Source organism: Apodemus sylvaticus, chromosome 1 (genome assembly GCF_947179515.1).
Source record: "Apodemus sylvaticus chromosome 1, mApoSyl1.1, whole genome shotgun sequence".
Taxonomy (NCBI): domain Eukaryota; kingdom Metazoa; phylum Chordata; class Mammalia; order Rodentia; family Muridae; genus Apodemus; species Apodemus sylvaticus.
Window position 1 is genome coordinate 78181825 of NC_067472.1, and position 16900 is coordinate 78198724.

The 16900-nt window shown below is 51.0% G+C and overlaps 2 protein-coding genes across 3 annotated transcripts in view; one reads left to right on the forward strand and one right to left on the reverse strand.

The window, feature by feature from the left end:
• Septin1 (septin 1) overlaps nt 1-16900 on the forward strand; it is a 502205-nt gene that overhangs the window by 114901 nt on the left and 370404 nt on the right. The gene's annotated exons all lie outside the window — the stretch shown is intronic.
• On the reverse strand, nt 1059-16690 carry Rnf40 (ring finger protein 40). Its single transcript, XM_052197984.1, has 20 exons — nt 16596-16690; nt 16279-16482; nt 15725-15892; nt 15274-15415; nt 14507-14713; nt 13948-14069; nt 13704-13850; nt 13548-13622; nt 12672-12791; nt 12408-12587; nt 10293-10428; nt 9008-9129; nt 8502-8920; nt 8304-8421; nt 8005-8154; nt 7607-7819; nt 7404-7529; nt 4199-4339; nt 4021-4122; nt 1059-2183 (listed from the first exon to the last, which is right to left on the reverse strand). The coding sequence occupies exons 2-20, from the start codon at nt 16408-16410 to the stop codon at nt 2007-2009; spliced, it is 2997 nt and encodes a 998-aa protein (XP_052053944.1). The 5' UTR covers nt 16411-16482; nt 16596-16690; the 3' UTR covers nt 1059-2006.

The window sequence follows — 16900 nt, forward strand, 5'->3', positions numbered from 1 at the left end:
CACGAGGACTCGCCTCTGAGGGACTGGTGTGCATTTACTTGAGTACCTGTCCATTACTTAAGATCACGTTGGACGAGAGCTGACAAACGCCCCAGTGCACAGCCTCTTAAGACTACTAGCTCAGTTCTTCCAGCTCTGTCTAGTCTCTATGATGCAATATCCTGCGTTTCTCCCACCTTTCCCACCCCAACACTTCAGCCAGGGTGGCTTTCATGGTGGCCCAATGTCATCTCCTGCCGCTACTCGTGCTTCCCCCGCGGCTACTCGTGCTTCCCCCGCGGCTACTCGTGCTTCCGCGAGCGTCCCGGTTGCTGCCAGCTCCACGCCGGAGGTCACCGTAGCTCGCATCTCTGTCTCCAGTCCAACTTGGTTCAGCCACTGCGACCCCACAGAAACTAGGCCCGGTCAGATAGCAGAAAGGGCCCGGAGTCCTCACGAAGGCAAGACTGCGGAAAAGGCGGAAGAGCCCAGAGAAGGTACTGCTGTTGCTAAGCCAGAGGCCACAACCATGGCTAGGACTGCTGCTCCCACGCCCACCTCACCTTCGCTTAGCGCCGACCACGGAGCTAATCCCAGAGCGACTTCCTTGAAATCGCCACCGGAAGAGCCAACAGCACCCTGAACCCAGAGACAGCACTCCACGGATGAGCAAAAGGGTCCAGCTAATGGCCCACGCAGGCTACAATGAAAACCTACTCTGCTGAATTGTTCGTGGTCCGTGTGTTCGCAGAGTACGGGTGGGTAAAAAGCCTACAAGACTGAAATATAGCCTTTGGCCACAACAGGGAAACTTGGCTGAGAGGTAAAGAACTACATATCCCAGGATGCAACCCGCAAGGCTATTATCCGAACGGCCAATGCCTGCCAAGGGCATGGCCAACCCATAATCAAAGTCTTTTCCAATTGTGAAGGAGGTGGGGATGGGGCTCCTTGTAAACAGGTCTTTGCAGATATGTTGGGTGGGCTGGAATGGGTTCTCAAATGTGTTCAGCTCCCAACCAATCCAGGGAAGTGCTTGCCAGGTGTAGCGCTTAGACTTTGGTTTAGACCAAACGGACTGGCTTCTCTGCAGCCTAGGGTTGGGTATTTATTCATAACAATTAGCAGCCCATACACACCTCTAGAGCAGAGGCTGAGTCCAAGAGATCCTGTAGCTCTCTGCAGTGCCATCTCCCAGCCCACCAGGTCCTGTATGCCGGTGTTCAGGACTGTCTAGGCAGGTACCACAGGAGTATCCACGCAGGCAGGCTGAAGGGCAGGCAAAGCTCTTCTGCCTGGAAGTGCTAGATTGTGTCTTCCCTCCTGGCAAGTTGCACCTCCACAATTAAGACCACCAGGATGAAAGAAAGCAGGGCTAGGGCCAGGTACTCAAGGGATCACCAGGATATGTGAAGAAGGGTAAAGTGGGCTTGGGAGGGAAGCAGGATATTGGCTAAAAAATAATTGATGCCCCTAAATCAGACTCTGAGGCGGCAGAGCGTCCCTGAATAGGGCAGACACCCAAGAGTGCACCTTCTTCAACATGAGAGCTACACCAGGGTGAAGGGAAGGCCACTGAAGGCTAAATCCCTGCCCAGGCTGAGGTTAAGTAGGTGAAGAAAGTCTCCCTGGGAAGGACCCACTGCCAAGCAGACCATCCCTGGTCATCACTGGGCTTGTCTAGGTGTGGTGAGCCCTTTCCTGGTGGAGGAATTCCTTTTTAGGGGTGAGGATGTATATGTCTTCCCAGCAGAAACAGGTTTGGCCAGCTCCCGAGGTTACAGTGGGATGTTGCAAAGCTGGGAGTTCCCAAGGCTGCAGATCTGACATTCAGGAAGAGATGGCACTCGGCTTGTTGAATTCCACCTCTCCTGCATGCACCAGTAGCCCCAAACCATCTAGGCACATAGGGGCCGGGCTCATGGAGTCTGAAAGGGAGGTTGGGGCCATTGCCCCTGGGGGAGTGGGGAGCTGGGGGCACAGCCCCTAGGGTGTATGGGTGTTTTAAAGTCCCCTGAGTTTCAGGTTCAGCTGATGTACACACGATGGAAGTCATGGGCACCAAAGGCCGCGTTGCACTTGGGACACTTCCTTTGACGGGCCTCATAGCGGCCCCGCACACATTCAAAGCAGAAAACGTGGAAGCACTTGGTAAGCACAGCGTCCTTCTTGCGGGTGTTACAGCACGGGCAGGTCAACCGGGCCTAGACCAAACAGACACATCAGTTTGGAGCAACTCTGAACATTCCCAGACTCCAGGCTAAGCCCACCAAATGGCTGAGACTTCTAATTCTGACCATAATTTCTGAAGGTGGGAACCAGCACAGCGCGAATGAGGAGACAGGCTCAGAGCCAAGTTTTCAAAATGAGAAATAGCCAAGTTGCTTATAGCTGTAGTCCCTAGCACTTACGAGTCTGTGACCATAGTCAGCCAGGGTCACACAGTAAGACCTTCCTCAAAAACAAGACAAAACCAACCAACCAAAAATACAAAAACCAACCAACCAACCCCACAAACAAAACTACAAAGTAGCAATGTCTAGGTTCTCCTAAGGACAGGGGTCTATCTCTTGCCTTATTAGCTTTTTTGGTCATTTGTCTTCTGTTGTACCTGCTCCGTCACTGCTGAACATAGAAGCATGTTATCTGCACAGCTGGTTGGACCTACCCCTGGCGCCAAGGCCCTGCTGTGGACTTCGTCCCTACTGCTCCCAGGAGGCTCCCGGTTCCAGCTCCAGTCAGTACCTTGAGTGAGCACTGCAAGGGTATGGAGCCCCAGCTATCTAGCTCAACTCCCCCAAATGACGGTTCTCAATCTCTCAGGACAGTGCCGTCAACACTGTCAACGTTTCAAGGCTGTTGTCTTCCCTGAGAAGGCCCAATGGGGGAATAGGTCATCACTAACTCTGCTACCTTGTCCACCAGTGACAGTCCCAGCAGGTTCACCTGGTGTGGCTCACCTCCCTCTCCCTCCCCTCCCATGGCACTTCCTCCCATCCCCCAGGCTCCACTTATGCCCGTCACTTAAAAGTTAAGACTCCTAAGGGGAGAAGAATGTCCCCTGTTCCTTCTCATAGCAAAAGCCTTCGATCCAGTGTGATTTCCAGTTCTGTTGCAGTTGATCCTTGGCTTCAAGTGCTTTCCGAACCTCCCAAGAGGTCCCAGGGGCACTGTGTTCGCATCACCTTGAAAACATCCACAGCACATTCCTAATCCACTGAAGAGTGTTCGGCACGTTCCTAATCCACTGAAGAGTGTTCGTCTACTTGGTTCCTACATCCCAACCGTGGACTGCCCTGGTGTCCTTCCTGTTACCCTTGTGTGATCCCTTTCTGAGCCCTGCAGCTCCACCTTAGTGCTGCCTTAGCTGAGCTCATCTCGGGTGTGCAGGGCTTAGCTATGTATAGTTTGCCTCAGGGAATGCAATGCTGTAACACCTCTCCCTCTGCAGCTTTTGGCCTCACGTCTGGCCACTATCATGAATTAGAAAACAAAACAAAACAAAATACCCTGATGGAACCGAGGGTGTGGCTTGGTGGTGTGTGTGTGCAGCTAGTACAGAGCCCCACCAAGGTTTACTCCCAAGCATCACAAGCTCCTCCATCTCCCAAATAAAACAGCTTCTCTGCTCAGCCTGCCGGCATGCTTCAGACTCTGCTGCTGCTCTTCTACAGTCACAATGGCTCTACCTCAGGCCTCTCCCTTTACAAAAGCTCTCACTTCCATTCTTCAAGCTTTGGGACTGCCTTTGGTGACAATTCCTTCTAGGAAGCCTGTTGCTACACAACCCGCCATCCCATTCCCAGGGCCTGGGATGGGGACTTCTCTGGGTTCTTAGCATGCCCCTGCCTCATCACTGAGGCGGCAGAACTACTTTAAATTAACTGCCAGGGTCCAGCTGCGCTCCCTCCCCGGCCACATGGCTCACATATGGCACATGCTCGGCAGTTGTCTGACCGCACACTTGGTGTTCCTGCTGCCCTACTGTATCTTTGAGCTCCAGACACTACCGCCCACTGTCACCAGCCAGGCACACCCCACCTTATACTCCTTGATCTCCTCCTGCAGGATCTCATCAGCATCTGCATAAACCTCCACTTTCCGCTGTTTCTCTAGTTTGCGCCGCAGCCGGGAAATGTCCTCCTAGAAGAACAGAAGCCAGGCTGAGGACCTGCGTGTCTCCCACACTGGTAACCCACCAGCCCTCCCCAGCACATACCTGAGCCCTCTTGAGGTTGAAGCTCTCTTTCTCCCGGGCAGCCCGGCTCTCTGCCAGGCAGGGCTGGATCTCTCGAAGCCGAGTCTGCACATGCTCCAACTGCACCTTCAGGTCCTCAGCCAACTGGGCTGCTTCTACAGCCTGAGGTGGGCGGGAACAGGAAGGAGAGACATTGTGCCCAAGCCTAGGAACCATAGTCCACAGATGCTTCTGTTGAACATCCTGAATGAATGACTGACGTGCACTGTCGCAGACCCTGCCTTGTGGCCCGTAGCCTCACCTCTTCCTACACCTCCTCATTCCTGACACAGTTCCTTACTGCCTGATGGTGCTCCCTCTGGTCCTTGAGCCTCCACCAGACTAGTCTCTCTGTTGTATAAACTCCTCTAACATGCATTCTGTCCTGTGGGACTCGGCTCTAAAGTCACATCCCTATGGAGCGCCATTATTTTTTCAGACAGCCTTCATCAAAGTGAAACGTGTACAGTGGCGTGTATTTGTTATTCTTGCAGTTGGGAGGCTGAGGCAGGAGGACCACTGAGAGCTCGAGGTCAGCTTGGAATACAGTGAAAATTCGTCTTTTAAAAAGCAAAGTCTGGTGCAATGGTGCATGCCTTTAATCCCAGCACTCAGGAGGCAGAGGTAGGATCTCTTAGTTCAAGGCCAGTCTGGTCTACAGAGCGAGTTTCAAAAAACCCAGGAGGACTACACAGAGAGACTGTCTCAAAGAACAAACCGAGAGACAGAGACAGAGAGAGACAGAGAAGAGAGAGAAAGAAAAGAGATTGTCAGCGATGTACAACTGCATCATTTTATTTGTGGATTACTGGTGAGGAGGTAGGACTCACCCAGTGTAGGTCAGCATAAAGCCCAGCATGTAATAGGGACGTAAAACACTGTTTACATGAATAAAGTCACCAGAAGGGAATATTCCAATAGGGATAAAACCAATGTTAATCCTCCATTCTTTTCAAAAATTATTTAAAAACTTACTTTTTATTTTACGTGTATTGTTGTTTTGTCTGCAATCATGTTTATGTAAGGGTGTTGAGACCCCTGGAACTGGTGCTACAGAGAGTTGTGAGCTGCCATGTGGGTGCTGGGAATTGAACCCAGATCCTCTGGAAGAGCAGCCAGTGCTCTCAACCACTGAGCCATCTTTCCATCCTGTCAATCTTCCATCTTAATCCTCTCTCCATCTACCTTTAAGACAAGACCTCCTAAATAGTCTAGCCCAACTGGCCTCAGACTTGCCATATAGCTGAGGATGACCTTGAAATTCTTGAACTTCCTGTTAACCATTCACGTACTAAGTTTACATATACCACCATGCAGTGCTAGAGACTGATCCTGAGCTTGATGCTATGTAAGCGGTCTACTGACTGAGCTACACCTGCAGCTCATTTTTGTTATGCTTAAACACTGGGACCCTTAGCACCTGGGACACTGGGGCTAGAGGATGAAGAGTTCAAGTTGGGGGGCTGGAGAGATGGCTCAGTGGTTAAGAGTACTGACTGCTCTTCCAGAGGTCCTGAGTTCAATTCCCAGCAACCACATGGTGGCTCACAACCATTTGTAGTGGGGTCTGATATCTTCTGGTGTGTCTGAAGACAGCTACAGTGTACTCATATACATAAAATAAATCTTTTTTTTAAAAAAAAAGAGTTCAAGTTGGGTAGAGGGATTCTTCAGTGGTCAGGGGTTACACACACTTGCAGGTCTGGCAGAGGACTTAGTTTCAGCTTCTAGCACCCACACGACAGCTCACAGTCACCCATAACTCTAGTTCCAGGGTACCTGATATCCTCTTTTGGCTTCTGAGTGCATCAGGAGAGCTTGAAGCTTGTGGTATAAAAACAGAGGCCAGCGTGGTCTTCCCAGTGAGTTCTGGGATGACCAGAGTGAAATAGAGAGACCTTATTTACACACACACACACACACACACACACACACACACACACACGTTCAAATCTATCATTATCCACTCAGTGAGGAAAAAAAAGGGGAGGGGAAGAAAACAACTACAGGGCTGAAGAGATCGCTTAGCTGGAGTGCTTACAAGTTTGTGGACCTGAATCCCAGAACCCACATTAAAAAAGAAAGAAAGAACTACCCAATGACTTTTAATTCCTTTTTTTTTATTTTTAAAATGACTTCATTCAGAGTGTGTGTGTGTGTATACAGCATGCCACACCTGTGAAGCTAGAGGGCAACTTGTGAGAGTTAGTTTTCTCTTTTTGCCAAGTAGATCCCAGGGCTAGAACTTGGGTCATCAGGTTTAGAGGGAAGTATCTTTGCCTAGCTGAGGCGTCATGTAAGCCTAGGTGAGCTGCTCCAGCCGAGGACTTGGGAACAAGACAGGGGTTCAAATCCCAGAGCCAGCTTTACTCTCCTGCACAGTCAGCTGACATTCCCTGAGCGTGGCTTCCTCAACTGTGAAACAGTTACCAGATCATTCTGGTTGGGCTGGAGAACCACTCACTGGTTAAGAGTGTTTGGTGTTCTCGCAGAAGACTCAAGTTTGGTTCTCAGCACTGACACAGTAGCGTCCACCTACCTATAACTCCAGCTTTAGCAGATTCAACACACTTTTGGTGTCTGCCGGCACCTGACATACACATAAGTAAGAACAAAACCACCCCCACATACAGAAAACCTTGGTAGGATTATTGTTGAGTTTGGCACAGGGCCAAAACAGGCTGGGAGTTGACTCAGTGGTAAAGTGCAGGCGATGCAGATGTGAGGACCTGAGCCCAAGTCCTAATCCTATCACCCATGGAAACACCAGGGCACGACAGCGCACGCCTGTGGCCCAGTGGATTCACTCACTAGCTAGTCCGCCTACCTACAATGGAAAGCGTCGTGTTCAACAAGAGACCCTGTTTCAAAAGTACAGCAGAGAAGCAACCGAAAAGGAGACATCCCAGTAACAGTCCCTGTCCTTCATCCCCCACACTCATGGAAAAGCACAGTCACAAACACACACATATACAACATGGACGCACACAGCAATAAAATAAATGGAATCAAGCATGCTAAGGCCTGAGTACAAGGCTTGACACACAGTACACATACAGTAATGATGCTTATGAGCTTTCCAGGAGCAGAGCCAAGCTTCCCGCTGGGCCATCTGTGGTAGCATTGCTAAGCAGAGACAGGAGGGAACACGTCACACAAGTTACCATGTCCAAAAGCCCAGCCTTACCTTTCTCTTATTAAGCTCCAGGGCCTGGCTGCGCAGTGACAACTCCTTCTCTACACCCCCAAGGCTGCCCTGCAGAGCCCGCTCCTTTTCCTCGAGCTTCTGCACTGTCAGCAGCTGGGCATCCACCTGAGGACGGGAAGCCTCAGTACCAGGGCACAGGCTCTTCGGCCTCATCCACAAGCATCACACCGCAGCTGCCATACCTGGGACTTAAGGCCAAGGACCTGCTCGCCCAACTCGTCCTTCTCCTCCCGGAGCAGCTTGTGAATCTGGTTGGCCTTGATCCGCTCCGACATGAGCTTAAAGTTGGCGTCATCCTTTTCCCGCAGCTGCTGGAGCAGCCGTCCATTCTGCTCCTGCATGTCCTCAAAGGCCTGCCCCGTGACATCCATCTCTGACAGCAGCGCCTCCTCCTCCTGCAAGTGGGAAGGACGGACGGAAAGGGAAAATGGCACTTCAACAAGATGTTTGTTGGGGAACTCCGAGAAAACAGTTCTCACAGTGCACACCCAGACCAAAATATCACACGCTGAAGGCACTTAACAGGGAGGGCTAAGGGAATCCGCACACCCAGAAGCAAGAAGACCACAGGGCATGTCACCTGCTTGGTGGCACCCAGTTTGCGTTGCAAATGTTCAATTTGCTCTTCTGCCTGTCGGATCCGCCGCAGAGCGTCCTCATCAGCGATCTTCTTGCTTTCTCTTCGGTCTCTTTCTTCCAGTTCTCGGATGCGGCTCCGAAGTTCATCCACCTGTGTCCACAGGAAGGAAGCCCAAGAACGTTGGACAGAGCGCACCATCACTATCAGCTTGCGCCATGCAGTGAGAATAAAGACAAACTTGCTGGCCCACGGCTCCCTCCGCAGGGCCTGGCAGGACTGCCTGCTGCAGCTGACCTCACCTCAGCCTTGGCCTTCCGTTCAGCCGCCATGAGCTGCACCTTGTCCCGCTGCTCCTTGGGCGCGGACTTGTACATGTCCAGCAGCAGCTTCATCTCCTTCTGGCTCTCCTGAGCCTTCCTAGGGAAAGGTACAGGAGGAGCCTTAGCAGGACGGGCCGGAAGCCACTTGACGGCTATGAGACAGCAATAGGGCCTCACTTGAGCTCTGCTCGAAGACCTTTGAGCAGTTCTGACTCCTTCCTCTTGGCTTCCTCCACTTTGGCCTTTTCTCGATCAGCCCTTGAGAGAGCTGAGGCTGCTGGTGGGGGGCCTAGGCTAGGTCCTTCCCGTTCCCGAAGTTCTCGCTTGGGTCTGGCCTCAGGTTCTCGGCCCCGGGAGGGCAAGCCCTGGGTTCCAGGGGTTAGGGCCTGGGCATCATCTTCAGAGGAGACCAGCTCCTCTTTCTTTATGGAGGAAGCAGCAGAGGTGGCTCCAGCCACCATCTCCCTCTTGTTGTCGGGGCCTCCAGGGCCTGGCCCACCATCTTCTTTCGCTGGGGCAAGGGCATTGAGGCCGGAGTCATCTGGGTGGCCCAAGTTGGGGATGCAGTGGGAAGAGCCACTGGCCTGTGCTCGGAGCTGTCAGAGACAGTGAAAAGCAGGAGTAAGATGGGCCACTGCTCACTAGGGTCGAGCTAAGACATCCCCCTGGAAACTCCTACTCACTTTACCAATCTCAGCCTGTACTTCTCGAAGTTTCCGCTTATATCGCTGGGCATCTCCTTTTAGCTGGTGATTGTGGTTCTGGAGGCTGCTAATCAGGTGGCGCATTTCACGGTTGATAGGCCCTGGGGAAAAGTCAGAACGTAAGCATGCTGGACTGTCTCCTTCCAGCTCCCTGACCCCACAGAAGCAGAAGTAGGCCTCAGAGGCTGGAAAAATAGCTCAGTGGATAAGAACACTGTCTGCCATTTCAGAGCACTCATGATCAATTTCCAGCACCACTTCTGGCCAGGATCTTCTGGCCTCTGTGTGTACATGTGTGCACATGCATGAGGTGCACAGACATATATGCATGCAAGCAAATGCTTAAACATTAATCTTTTTAGTTTCTAAATTTTACTTTGTATGGCATTTTACTTACATATTTCTGTGCACCATGTGTGTGCAATGTAGTGAACTCAAAGGCCAGAAGAGGGCACTGGGTCACTGGGAATTATGGGTACAGGCAGTCAAATCTGGGTCCTCTAGAAGAGCGAAGTCGTCAGTGTTCTTAACCACTGAGCTCCCTCTGTAGCTCGTGGGGAGGTGGATAGGGGACAACATACACTTTTATTTATTTATTTTTTGGTTTTTATTTCGAGACAGGGTTTCTCTGTATAGCCCTGACTGTCCTGGAACTCACTCTGTACACTAGGCTGACCTCAAATTCAGAAATCCGCCTGCCTCTGCTTCCCAAGTGCTGGGATTACAGGCATGCACCACCACTGCCTGGCCAACATACACTTTTTTTAAAAAAAGATTTACTTGTATGTGCTTTGCCTATGAACCTTTGCTGGTCTGGGACTCCCCATGTAGATCAGCCTGGCCTCTGCTGCTGCCTCTGCTTCCCAAGCGCAGGGATTAAAGGTGTGTACCATCATGCTAGGTTTCCTCACTCATTTTTATAAAAATCTTTTTCAATATCTCCCGTCTTATCTTTTCCTTTATTGTATATTGTCCTCGACTAGACTCCCTCCGCAACAGCAGAGAGTCTTCACTGTTTACTGGAAACCTCGAATGCACACAGGAACCCACACTCAGTCTTTGTAGACCGAACCTTCACAGAGAGCAGAGCAGCTCAGCCTGGCGATGCCTGCTCCACTATTCATCTCACAGGCTCCCTGACCCGTGGGGAGCAAGGCTCTGACAACAGAAAACGAGCTCAGCTCATTGCATCTAGCTAAGTAGCCATGGTGGGTTGGTCCAGCACCGTTCTAAGTCCCTCTTCCCCCCAAATCCCACTACGTACCAGCCTGCTCGTTGGCCGCCAGGTTCTGTTCAAACTCAATGCGCAGCATCTCATACTCCTTGCGCACCTGGGCCAGGGTGTCTTCCAACTGGATAACTTCTGTACGCAGCTTCTTCTGCAGCCCCAGTTCATCACTCTGGGTTTAGGTGTTAAAGACACACAACACTATGAAAATGCAACTACTTATTACTACTCAAAAGACCTCATTTTTGCTTATAAAGAAATAAAGGGAGGGTGGCACAGGCCTTTTATCCCGGCACTTGGGAGATGGAGGAAGGGAGATCTCAGAGTTCAAGGCCAGCCTAATCTACAGAGTGAGTTCCAGGACAGTCAGGGCTACACAGAGAAACCCAGGCTCAAACAGAAAAAGAAAGAAAGCCAGTACTGGTTATTTAATCTTCTCATGTTTCTCCAGAAAAAAAAAGACTTTGGTAAATGAATCTAGATAGACAAATGCAGCAAGGATGAGGCTGTTCACTGCAGCCCCAGCACGCGGGAAACAATGGCTCGTGAATACCTTGCCTTGCAGCTATGTACTGACACCCTGATAAAGAGATGGCTCAGCAGTTAAGAACACAGTATACCCTTCCAAAGGACCCAGGTTTGGTTTCCACCACTGCTCATGGCATCTGCAACTCCAGTTTCAGTGGATGCCATTTTCTGGCCTCAGAGGGCACTAGGCCCGTAAGTGCTGCACAGATGAGCAAGTCTACATCCACACAAACACAGTAAGTCGTATGCACGTGGACAGCATGGCTGTTTTTTAAAGATAAAAACTAAATACATGAGTGCAGTCTTATCAAGTCCACAAGTATTTGACAACCCAGCTTAATCTCAAACAGGAATAAACTGGCCTTCATTTCCATCACTGGGCAGAGGTGCTGCTTTGCTGACTGAAGCATTTGCAGCTGACAGTGGGCCCAGGGGTGGGGTGGGGAGGAAGCTTCCCGTGTCTTACTGCTTCTCTCTCTCTCTCTCTCTTTTTTTTTTTTCCCAAGACAGGGTTTCTCTGTGTAGCCCAGGCTGTCCTGGAACTCACTCTGTAGACCAGGCTGTCCTCGAACTCAGAAATCCGCCTGCCTCTGCCTCCCAAACACTGGGATTAAAAGTGTGCACCACTATCGCCCAGCCTCTTACTGTTTCTCTTAAGAGAAAATGTAGACTTTGACTGGAGACAGAGAATTGTAAAATACCATTACCAGAATGGGTTTGAATCATTACCACTGTGACTGCTGGAGGGAGAGGTATTGGAGGTGGTTAAAGCAAGCTCTTTCTTGAGAGTGGCATTGGACCCAGTTAGTACCCATAAGCAGGAACTGAAGTTTCCAGAGCACGCACTGCTCTAACGCACACTACTTGCTACCAGAACCAGACGCATAGGAAAAAAAAAAAAAACAAAACCCAAAGCTGCCGGGCGGTGGTGGTGCATGCCTGTAATCCCAGCACTCTGGGAGGCAGAGGCAGGTGGATTTCTGAGTTCGAGGCCAGCCTGGTCTACAGAGTGAGTTCCAGGACAGCCAGGGCTATACAGAGAAACCCTGTCTCGAAAAAAACAAATCCAAATACCAAACAAAAACAAAAACAAAAATAAAACAAAACAAAAAAAAACCCAAAGCCAACTCCTTTCTACACATGTTGAGCAGCCTGTGCTCCGCTCAGCCGGCTTGCACTGCGCGCCATGGTACCTGCATCTGAGCAGCACAGAAACAGTCATTCTTTGGTAGCTGTGGTCTGAGGCCCACTTCAGCTCACTGTTCTCTTAGCTCAAGTCTTCCAAGAACACTTATGATGGTTATAGGAACTTTTTTTTGTTTTTTGTTGTTTTTTGAGACAGGGTTTCTCTGTGTAGCCCTGGCTGACCTTGAACTCAGAAATCTGCCAGCCTCTGCCTCCCAAGGGCTGGGATTAGGAACTTTTAAAAACATATTGTAAAACAACAGAGTTAATGATTAAAACTGGAAGAAACATATACATCCCTTAGTCTCACCTCTGGCCAAAGAACAATCTATGCCCAAGGGACTTGGCAGGTACATGAGACCCCTTGGAAACTCAGGAGTGTTTCAAGTCTAAAGGTCTAGCCTAGTTCTCACCCCCAGCCCCAGACCAAGACCATACCTCCATATGCTCAATGTGCCTCAAGTGGGAGTTCTTGGAGGCCAGCAGCAGCCCCCGGGCCTCATCGAGCTGGGTCTTCACTTGCAAAGACTCATTGTAAAGCAGTGAGAACTGGGCCTGCAGCATGCGGTACTCCCCTGTCTCACGAACTACCTCCTCGGGAAGGCTCCGCAGGGCCACCTGGGGTGAAGACATCCAGAAGGGTTGTGTTAGCACCAGGAGCTGAGGCTAGCCCAAGCCCTTATTGTCGAGACTGCAGCCTACCTTGAGCCGTTCATTGGTCCGCACAGCTCCCTGAAGCTCGGCCTGCAGCTTCTCCAGCTCTGCCATTCGGCTATTGGCCAACTCCTGATTTTCTTCCAGCTCTGCATTCAACATCTCAAACTAGGGAGTGGAAGGGGCTGTGGTAGGCAAGACCAGGATGGGCAGTATTTTCCCCCAGTAGTCCACCATGCACCCCACCCAAGCTCACCGAGAAGAGCATTTACATATTAAAAAAGCCAATGCTTTTCCTAAGGGCTCTAGGGGAAATGGGAGGCAGTCAGTCCGGCACGGGGATATCTGTCTTTTTTGTTATGCTAACAACTACCAATTTAAGTACTGTTTATTATAAGCATGTTCCTCACAGAGAACCTAATTTCCACAGAATCTTTATCACTCCCTCATAGGAAAAAGAGCTGCAGTTTATTAAGAAAAGGTGGTCCAAAGCCTAGAGTCTCATCACTCAAGAGGCAAGTAGAGCAGGATCAGTCAGTCACTCTCAGCTACCCGAGTCTGAAGCCAGCCTGACCACATCACAAGACCTTGCCTCCAATACCAGGAAGCAAAACACAGAGAGACTTCACACACAGTGAAATACAGCATTAAGGCTAGAGAGGATGCTCACGACAGGACAGCGCACTCCAAAGTAAGGGTGTGGGCTCCCCAACACAATGACTAAAGCTCTGGTTTTCCTTCGTCCTCTTCAATCTGCCTGGCTCCTAGCACTTAAACCCTGCAATTGTTTAATAAAGAAGTGTATAACTGAATGAAAAAGATGTGCAGCAATGCCAGGAAACAGACTCTGGTGACGGATGTTTGCCCTTAGGAAAAGTCCGAGGCAGAACTGAAGGGGTGAGGGACCAGAGCCCTGCTGCTCACCTTCTGCATGCTAAGTGTGATCTGGCCTCCCTGAAAGCCAGCTGAGCTCCCAGACACATAGTAGCCAGAGTTGAGCTGCAGAGAGAAAGGATACAGTGGATGCCAAGGCCAGAACCCGGGGCCCCCAGCACTCCATTTGTCCCTCCACCCGCGGACCTGCTCCAGGGCCTCGGCCAAGTGCTTATTGAGCCTCTGTTCCCGCTTGCGCAGCTTCTCAATGTCCCACTGCAGGTCCTCCACTGTTGTCTCCATCTCCAGGACCTTGGTCTCTGTCGATGTCACCTTATCTTGAAGCTCAGAGTACTGGGGGCAGTGGAAAGTGGCTTGGTTCCTGAAATCCTTAGATGGCAAACCCAAACCGTTCCCCGGTTCTAAGTGCACGCACAGTCCCTGGCCCTACCTCCAGCGAGATGCGGTGGTGCTTTTCTTGCAGCTGAGTGGCCAGGTCTTGTAGCCTACGGTTCTCTCTGCCTAGCTCCCGGGTGCGTACCCGTGCCACCTCCCCGGGGGCCTCACTGTCCCCTGTGAATGCAAAGCCTGGATGAGAGCCAAACTCTGGACAACCAAGGAAGTATTAACTGCTCAGTGTGATACACCTGCCATCTTACCAACTGCTTATGACAAACTCAGAGGAAGCTAGCTCAGAGAGGGACCATTCAGCCAAGAAAGCCAACACTAGAGAGGAGAATTAAGGGCGGGAGAAAAAAAGCCTGGGCACTCGCCTCTCAGTGTGGTGGGACAATAGCTACCCCTGGGGTTGGCTGCAGAAAGCCCTCCTCCCGCTGAAGGGCACCACCAGCTCCCCCAGCCATCTCTCTAGAGTCCCACTTCAGGAACTAAAGCTGAAAGCCCCATCTGGGACTAAGTTGTTCCAACAAGAACAAGGCTGACATTTCCCGGGACCTCTGAACAATGTTGGTCAGGATGGATCTCTCTAGGGTAGGGTTCAAAGAACTAACCCCGGCTGTACACTCGCTGACAGAGTTCTTCCACCTGACGCTGTAGGCGGTCCGAGGCCTCTACCACCCGAGACACTGCAGCTTTGGAGAATTCCATCCGACCCTGCAGCTGCAACTCCACTTCCTCACAGCTGCTGGCACCCAGTGCCACCACAAAAGCCAAGGCTGGTTCACTGAGAGGGGCTCGAAACTGTACTGGCAGTGGTTCTGGAAGGAACAGGTAATCCTCAGAGGAATAAAGGCAGCAACAGGTACGATTAACCTGTACCAAGTTCCAGAATAAGCCCCTTCATAGTCAATGGCTGCTGGGTGGTGGTGGTGCATGCCTTTAATCCCAGCACACTCTGAGTTCAAGGCCAGCCTGGTCTACAGAGTGTGTTTCAAGTCAGCCAGGGTTACACAGAGAAACCCTGTCTCCAAAAACCTAAATAAATGAATAAATAAACAGAAAGTCATCTTCCTCTACTTTTCAGAAGGCTGGAATTATGAAAATCCAATCAGATTCCAAAACTTTGTTCTTTCCATTAACAAAGAAATTAAAAAAAAATGTTTTTTTAGACAAGAGTTTCACTATGTAGCTAAGGGCAGCCTTAAACTCTAGAGGAGAAGCCACCAATGTCTGCTTCCCAAGTGCAGGGATTAAAGGCAGGCACTATCAGGCATGAAGCCAATTTATAAACAGTGGGTGGGCTGGCAACCTCACATCAAAATCACCTCCTCCTCCAGACCTTTCTGAGAACATAAGCTCCCCAGGCCACTAGTCCTACCCCTCAGGTCTGACGTCCCTGGATCTGTTCGAGGGATCACATCACGGGTTAGACCTTCTTGGCACCCAGGCACCTCTGTCCCTGAAGACAGCTCCCTCTGGTTCTCGTAGCACTGGAGAAGGGCTTCTACAGTTTCATCCAGCTGAAAGAAGAAAGAACAAGAGGTTATGAGCTGGAAGAGGTTATGAGCTGGAAGAGGTTATGAGCCGGGTGTGGCGGCTCATTCCTGTAATCCCAGCACTCAGGAGGCAGAGGCAGGCGGAGTTCTGAGTTCAAGGCCGGCCTGGTCTAAAGAGTGAGTTCCAGGACAGCCAGGACTACAAAGAGAAACCCTGTTTCGAAAAAAAAACCAAAAACATAAAAAACAAACAAACAAACAAACAAAAAACAACCAAGAGGTTATGAACGCCTCAGGGCTTTTTCCAGCAGGGCGCTCTTCAGGCATATCCACCTGGGCCCAGTAGCGGTTGACGATGAGGAGCGTGGCGTCGTCGGTGGCCTGCCTCTTCTCCAATTTCTCAATTCTCTCCCGGAGCTCATCCTCACAGGCTTGCCGCTGCTCCAGCCGCTCTGCCAGCTTCTTGTTCTTGAACTGCAATACCTTGGAATCCATCTCCTCCTACCGGAGAAAAGAGGAGGCAGAGTGTCTGGCAGGACCCTGATCCATCACTGACACACAGGACAACAACTAGATTGAAAGGGGAGGGTCCAGCAAGGCTCAGACACTTGCAGAGAGAGTATGCTACTCACGAGAGCTTCACATTCTGTTTCTGCCCCTACCTTTTTTTAACTGGGGAGCATCTGGCAAATCACACGACTTATAGGAACATATGTGCGTATGAACAGAAGGCAAGAACGGGCGCCATATAGTTGTTTTCTGATCACAGTCACACCGTTGGCACACCCATGCTCGCACTCGTTTTGTGTACAAACACACGTGCACACACAAGATTCTGAACACTTTGGGCGGAAGCCAAATGTGACTTTCCGCAAAAGCCCACCAACCGTGGAAGAAATGCCCCCGAGACGAATGGGTTCGATTAGAGTGGTCGTGGTCTTCTCCTCGCGGTTCATCTTCTTCTCTGGGGGTCCTGAGCCCCCGTCGCCGGCGGCGCGCTTGTTGCTGAGGCCAGACATAGCGGCGGTGGCGGAGGGGCAGCTCAGGGCTCTCCGGGGCTGGCAGGTGGGTGGAGGCGGCACTTCCCTCACCTGCGGAAAACAGAGAGCTGAGCTGTGGATGCGTCTGGAGCTCCGCAGTCCGGAGCGTCCCCCTGGACACATCTGCCGGACCCCGCCCCCGCCGGCCGAGGGTCCGCACTTACGGTAGGGTCAGCCAAGCGCCACCATCTTGGATTTCACCGGACGTCACCGGCCGCCAGACGCACAGCGCAGGCGTCAGAGCGGATCCGGATGTGGCGAAACTTACTTCCTGTTTCTATTGGTGGTTCTTGGTTCCGCCCCTCAAGTCGTTTAGTTTTTTTTTTTTTTTTTTTTTTTTTTTTTTTTTTTTTTTGCTTCTGCAATCGATGGTATTTCTCTCAATGATTGGCCAGCAGGCGGTTCCCATAGTTACTGACACCGCAGTTGCACTACGAGATGGAGAGGTGGCTGTACAGTTGGAGCCTTT

What these genes read in the sequence shown, in the direction of transcription:
- Rnf40 (XM_052197984.1), bottom strand. Translation starts at nt 16,410, where the DNA reads ATGTCTGGCCTCAGCAACAAGCGCGCCGCCGGCGACGGGGGCTCAGGA. An exon ending in TCGGGGGCATTTCTTCCACG is followed by an intron (nt 15,893 to 16,278) that starts GTTGGTGGGCTT and finishes TTTCTCCGGTAG; the next exon opens with GAGGAGATGGATTCCAAGGT. An exon ending in GGCACATTGAGCATATGGAG is followed by an intron (nt 10,429 to 12,407) that starts GTATGGTCTTGG and finishes ACCTAAACCCAG; the next exon opens with AGTGATGAACTGGGGCTGCA.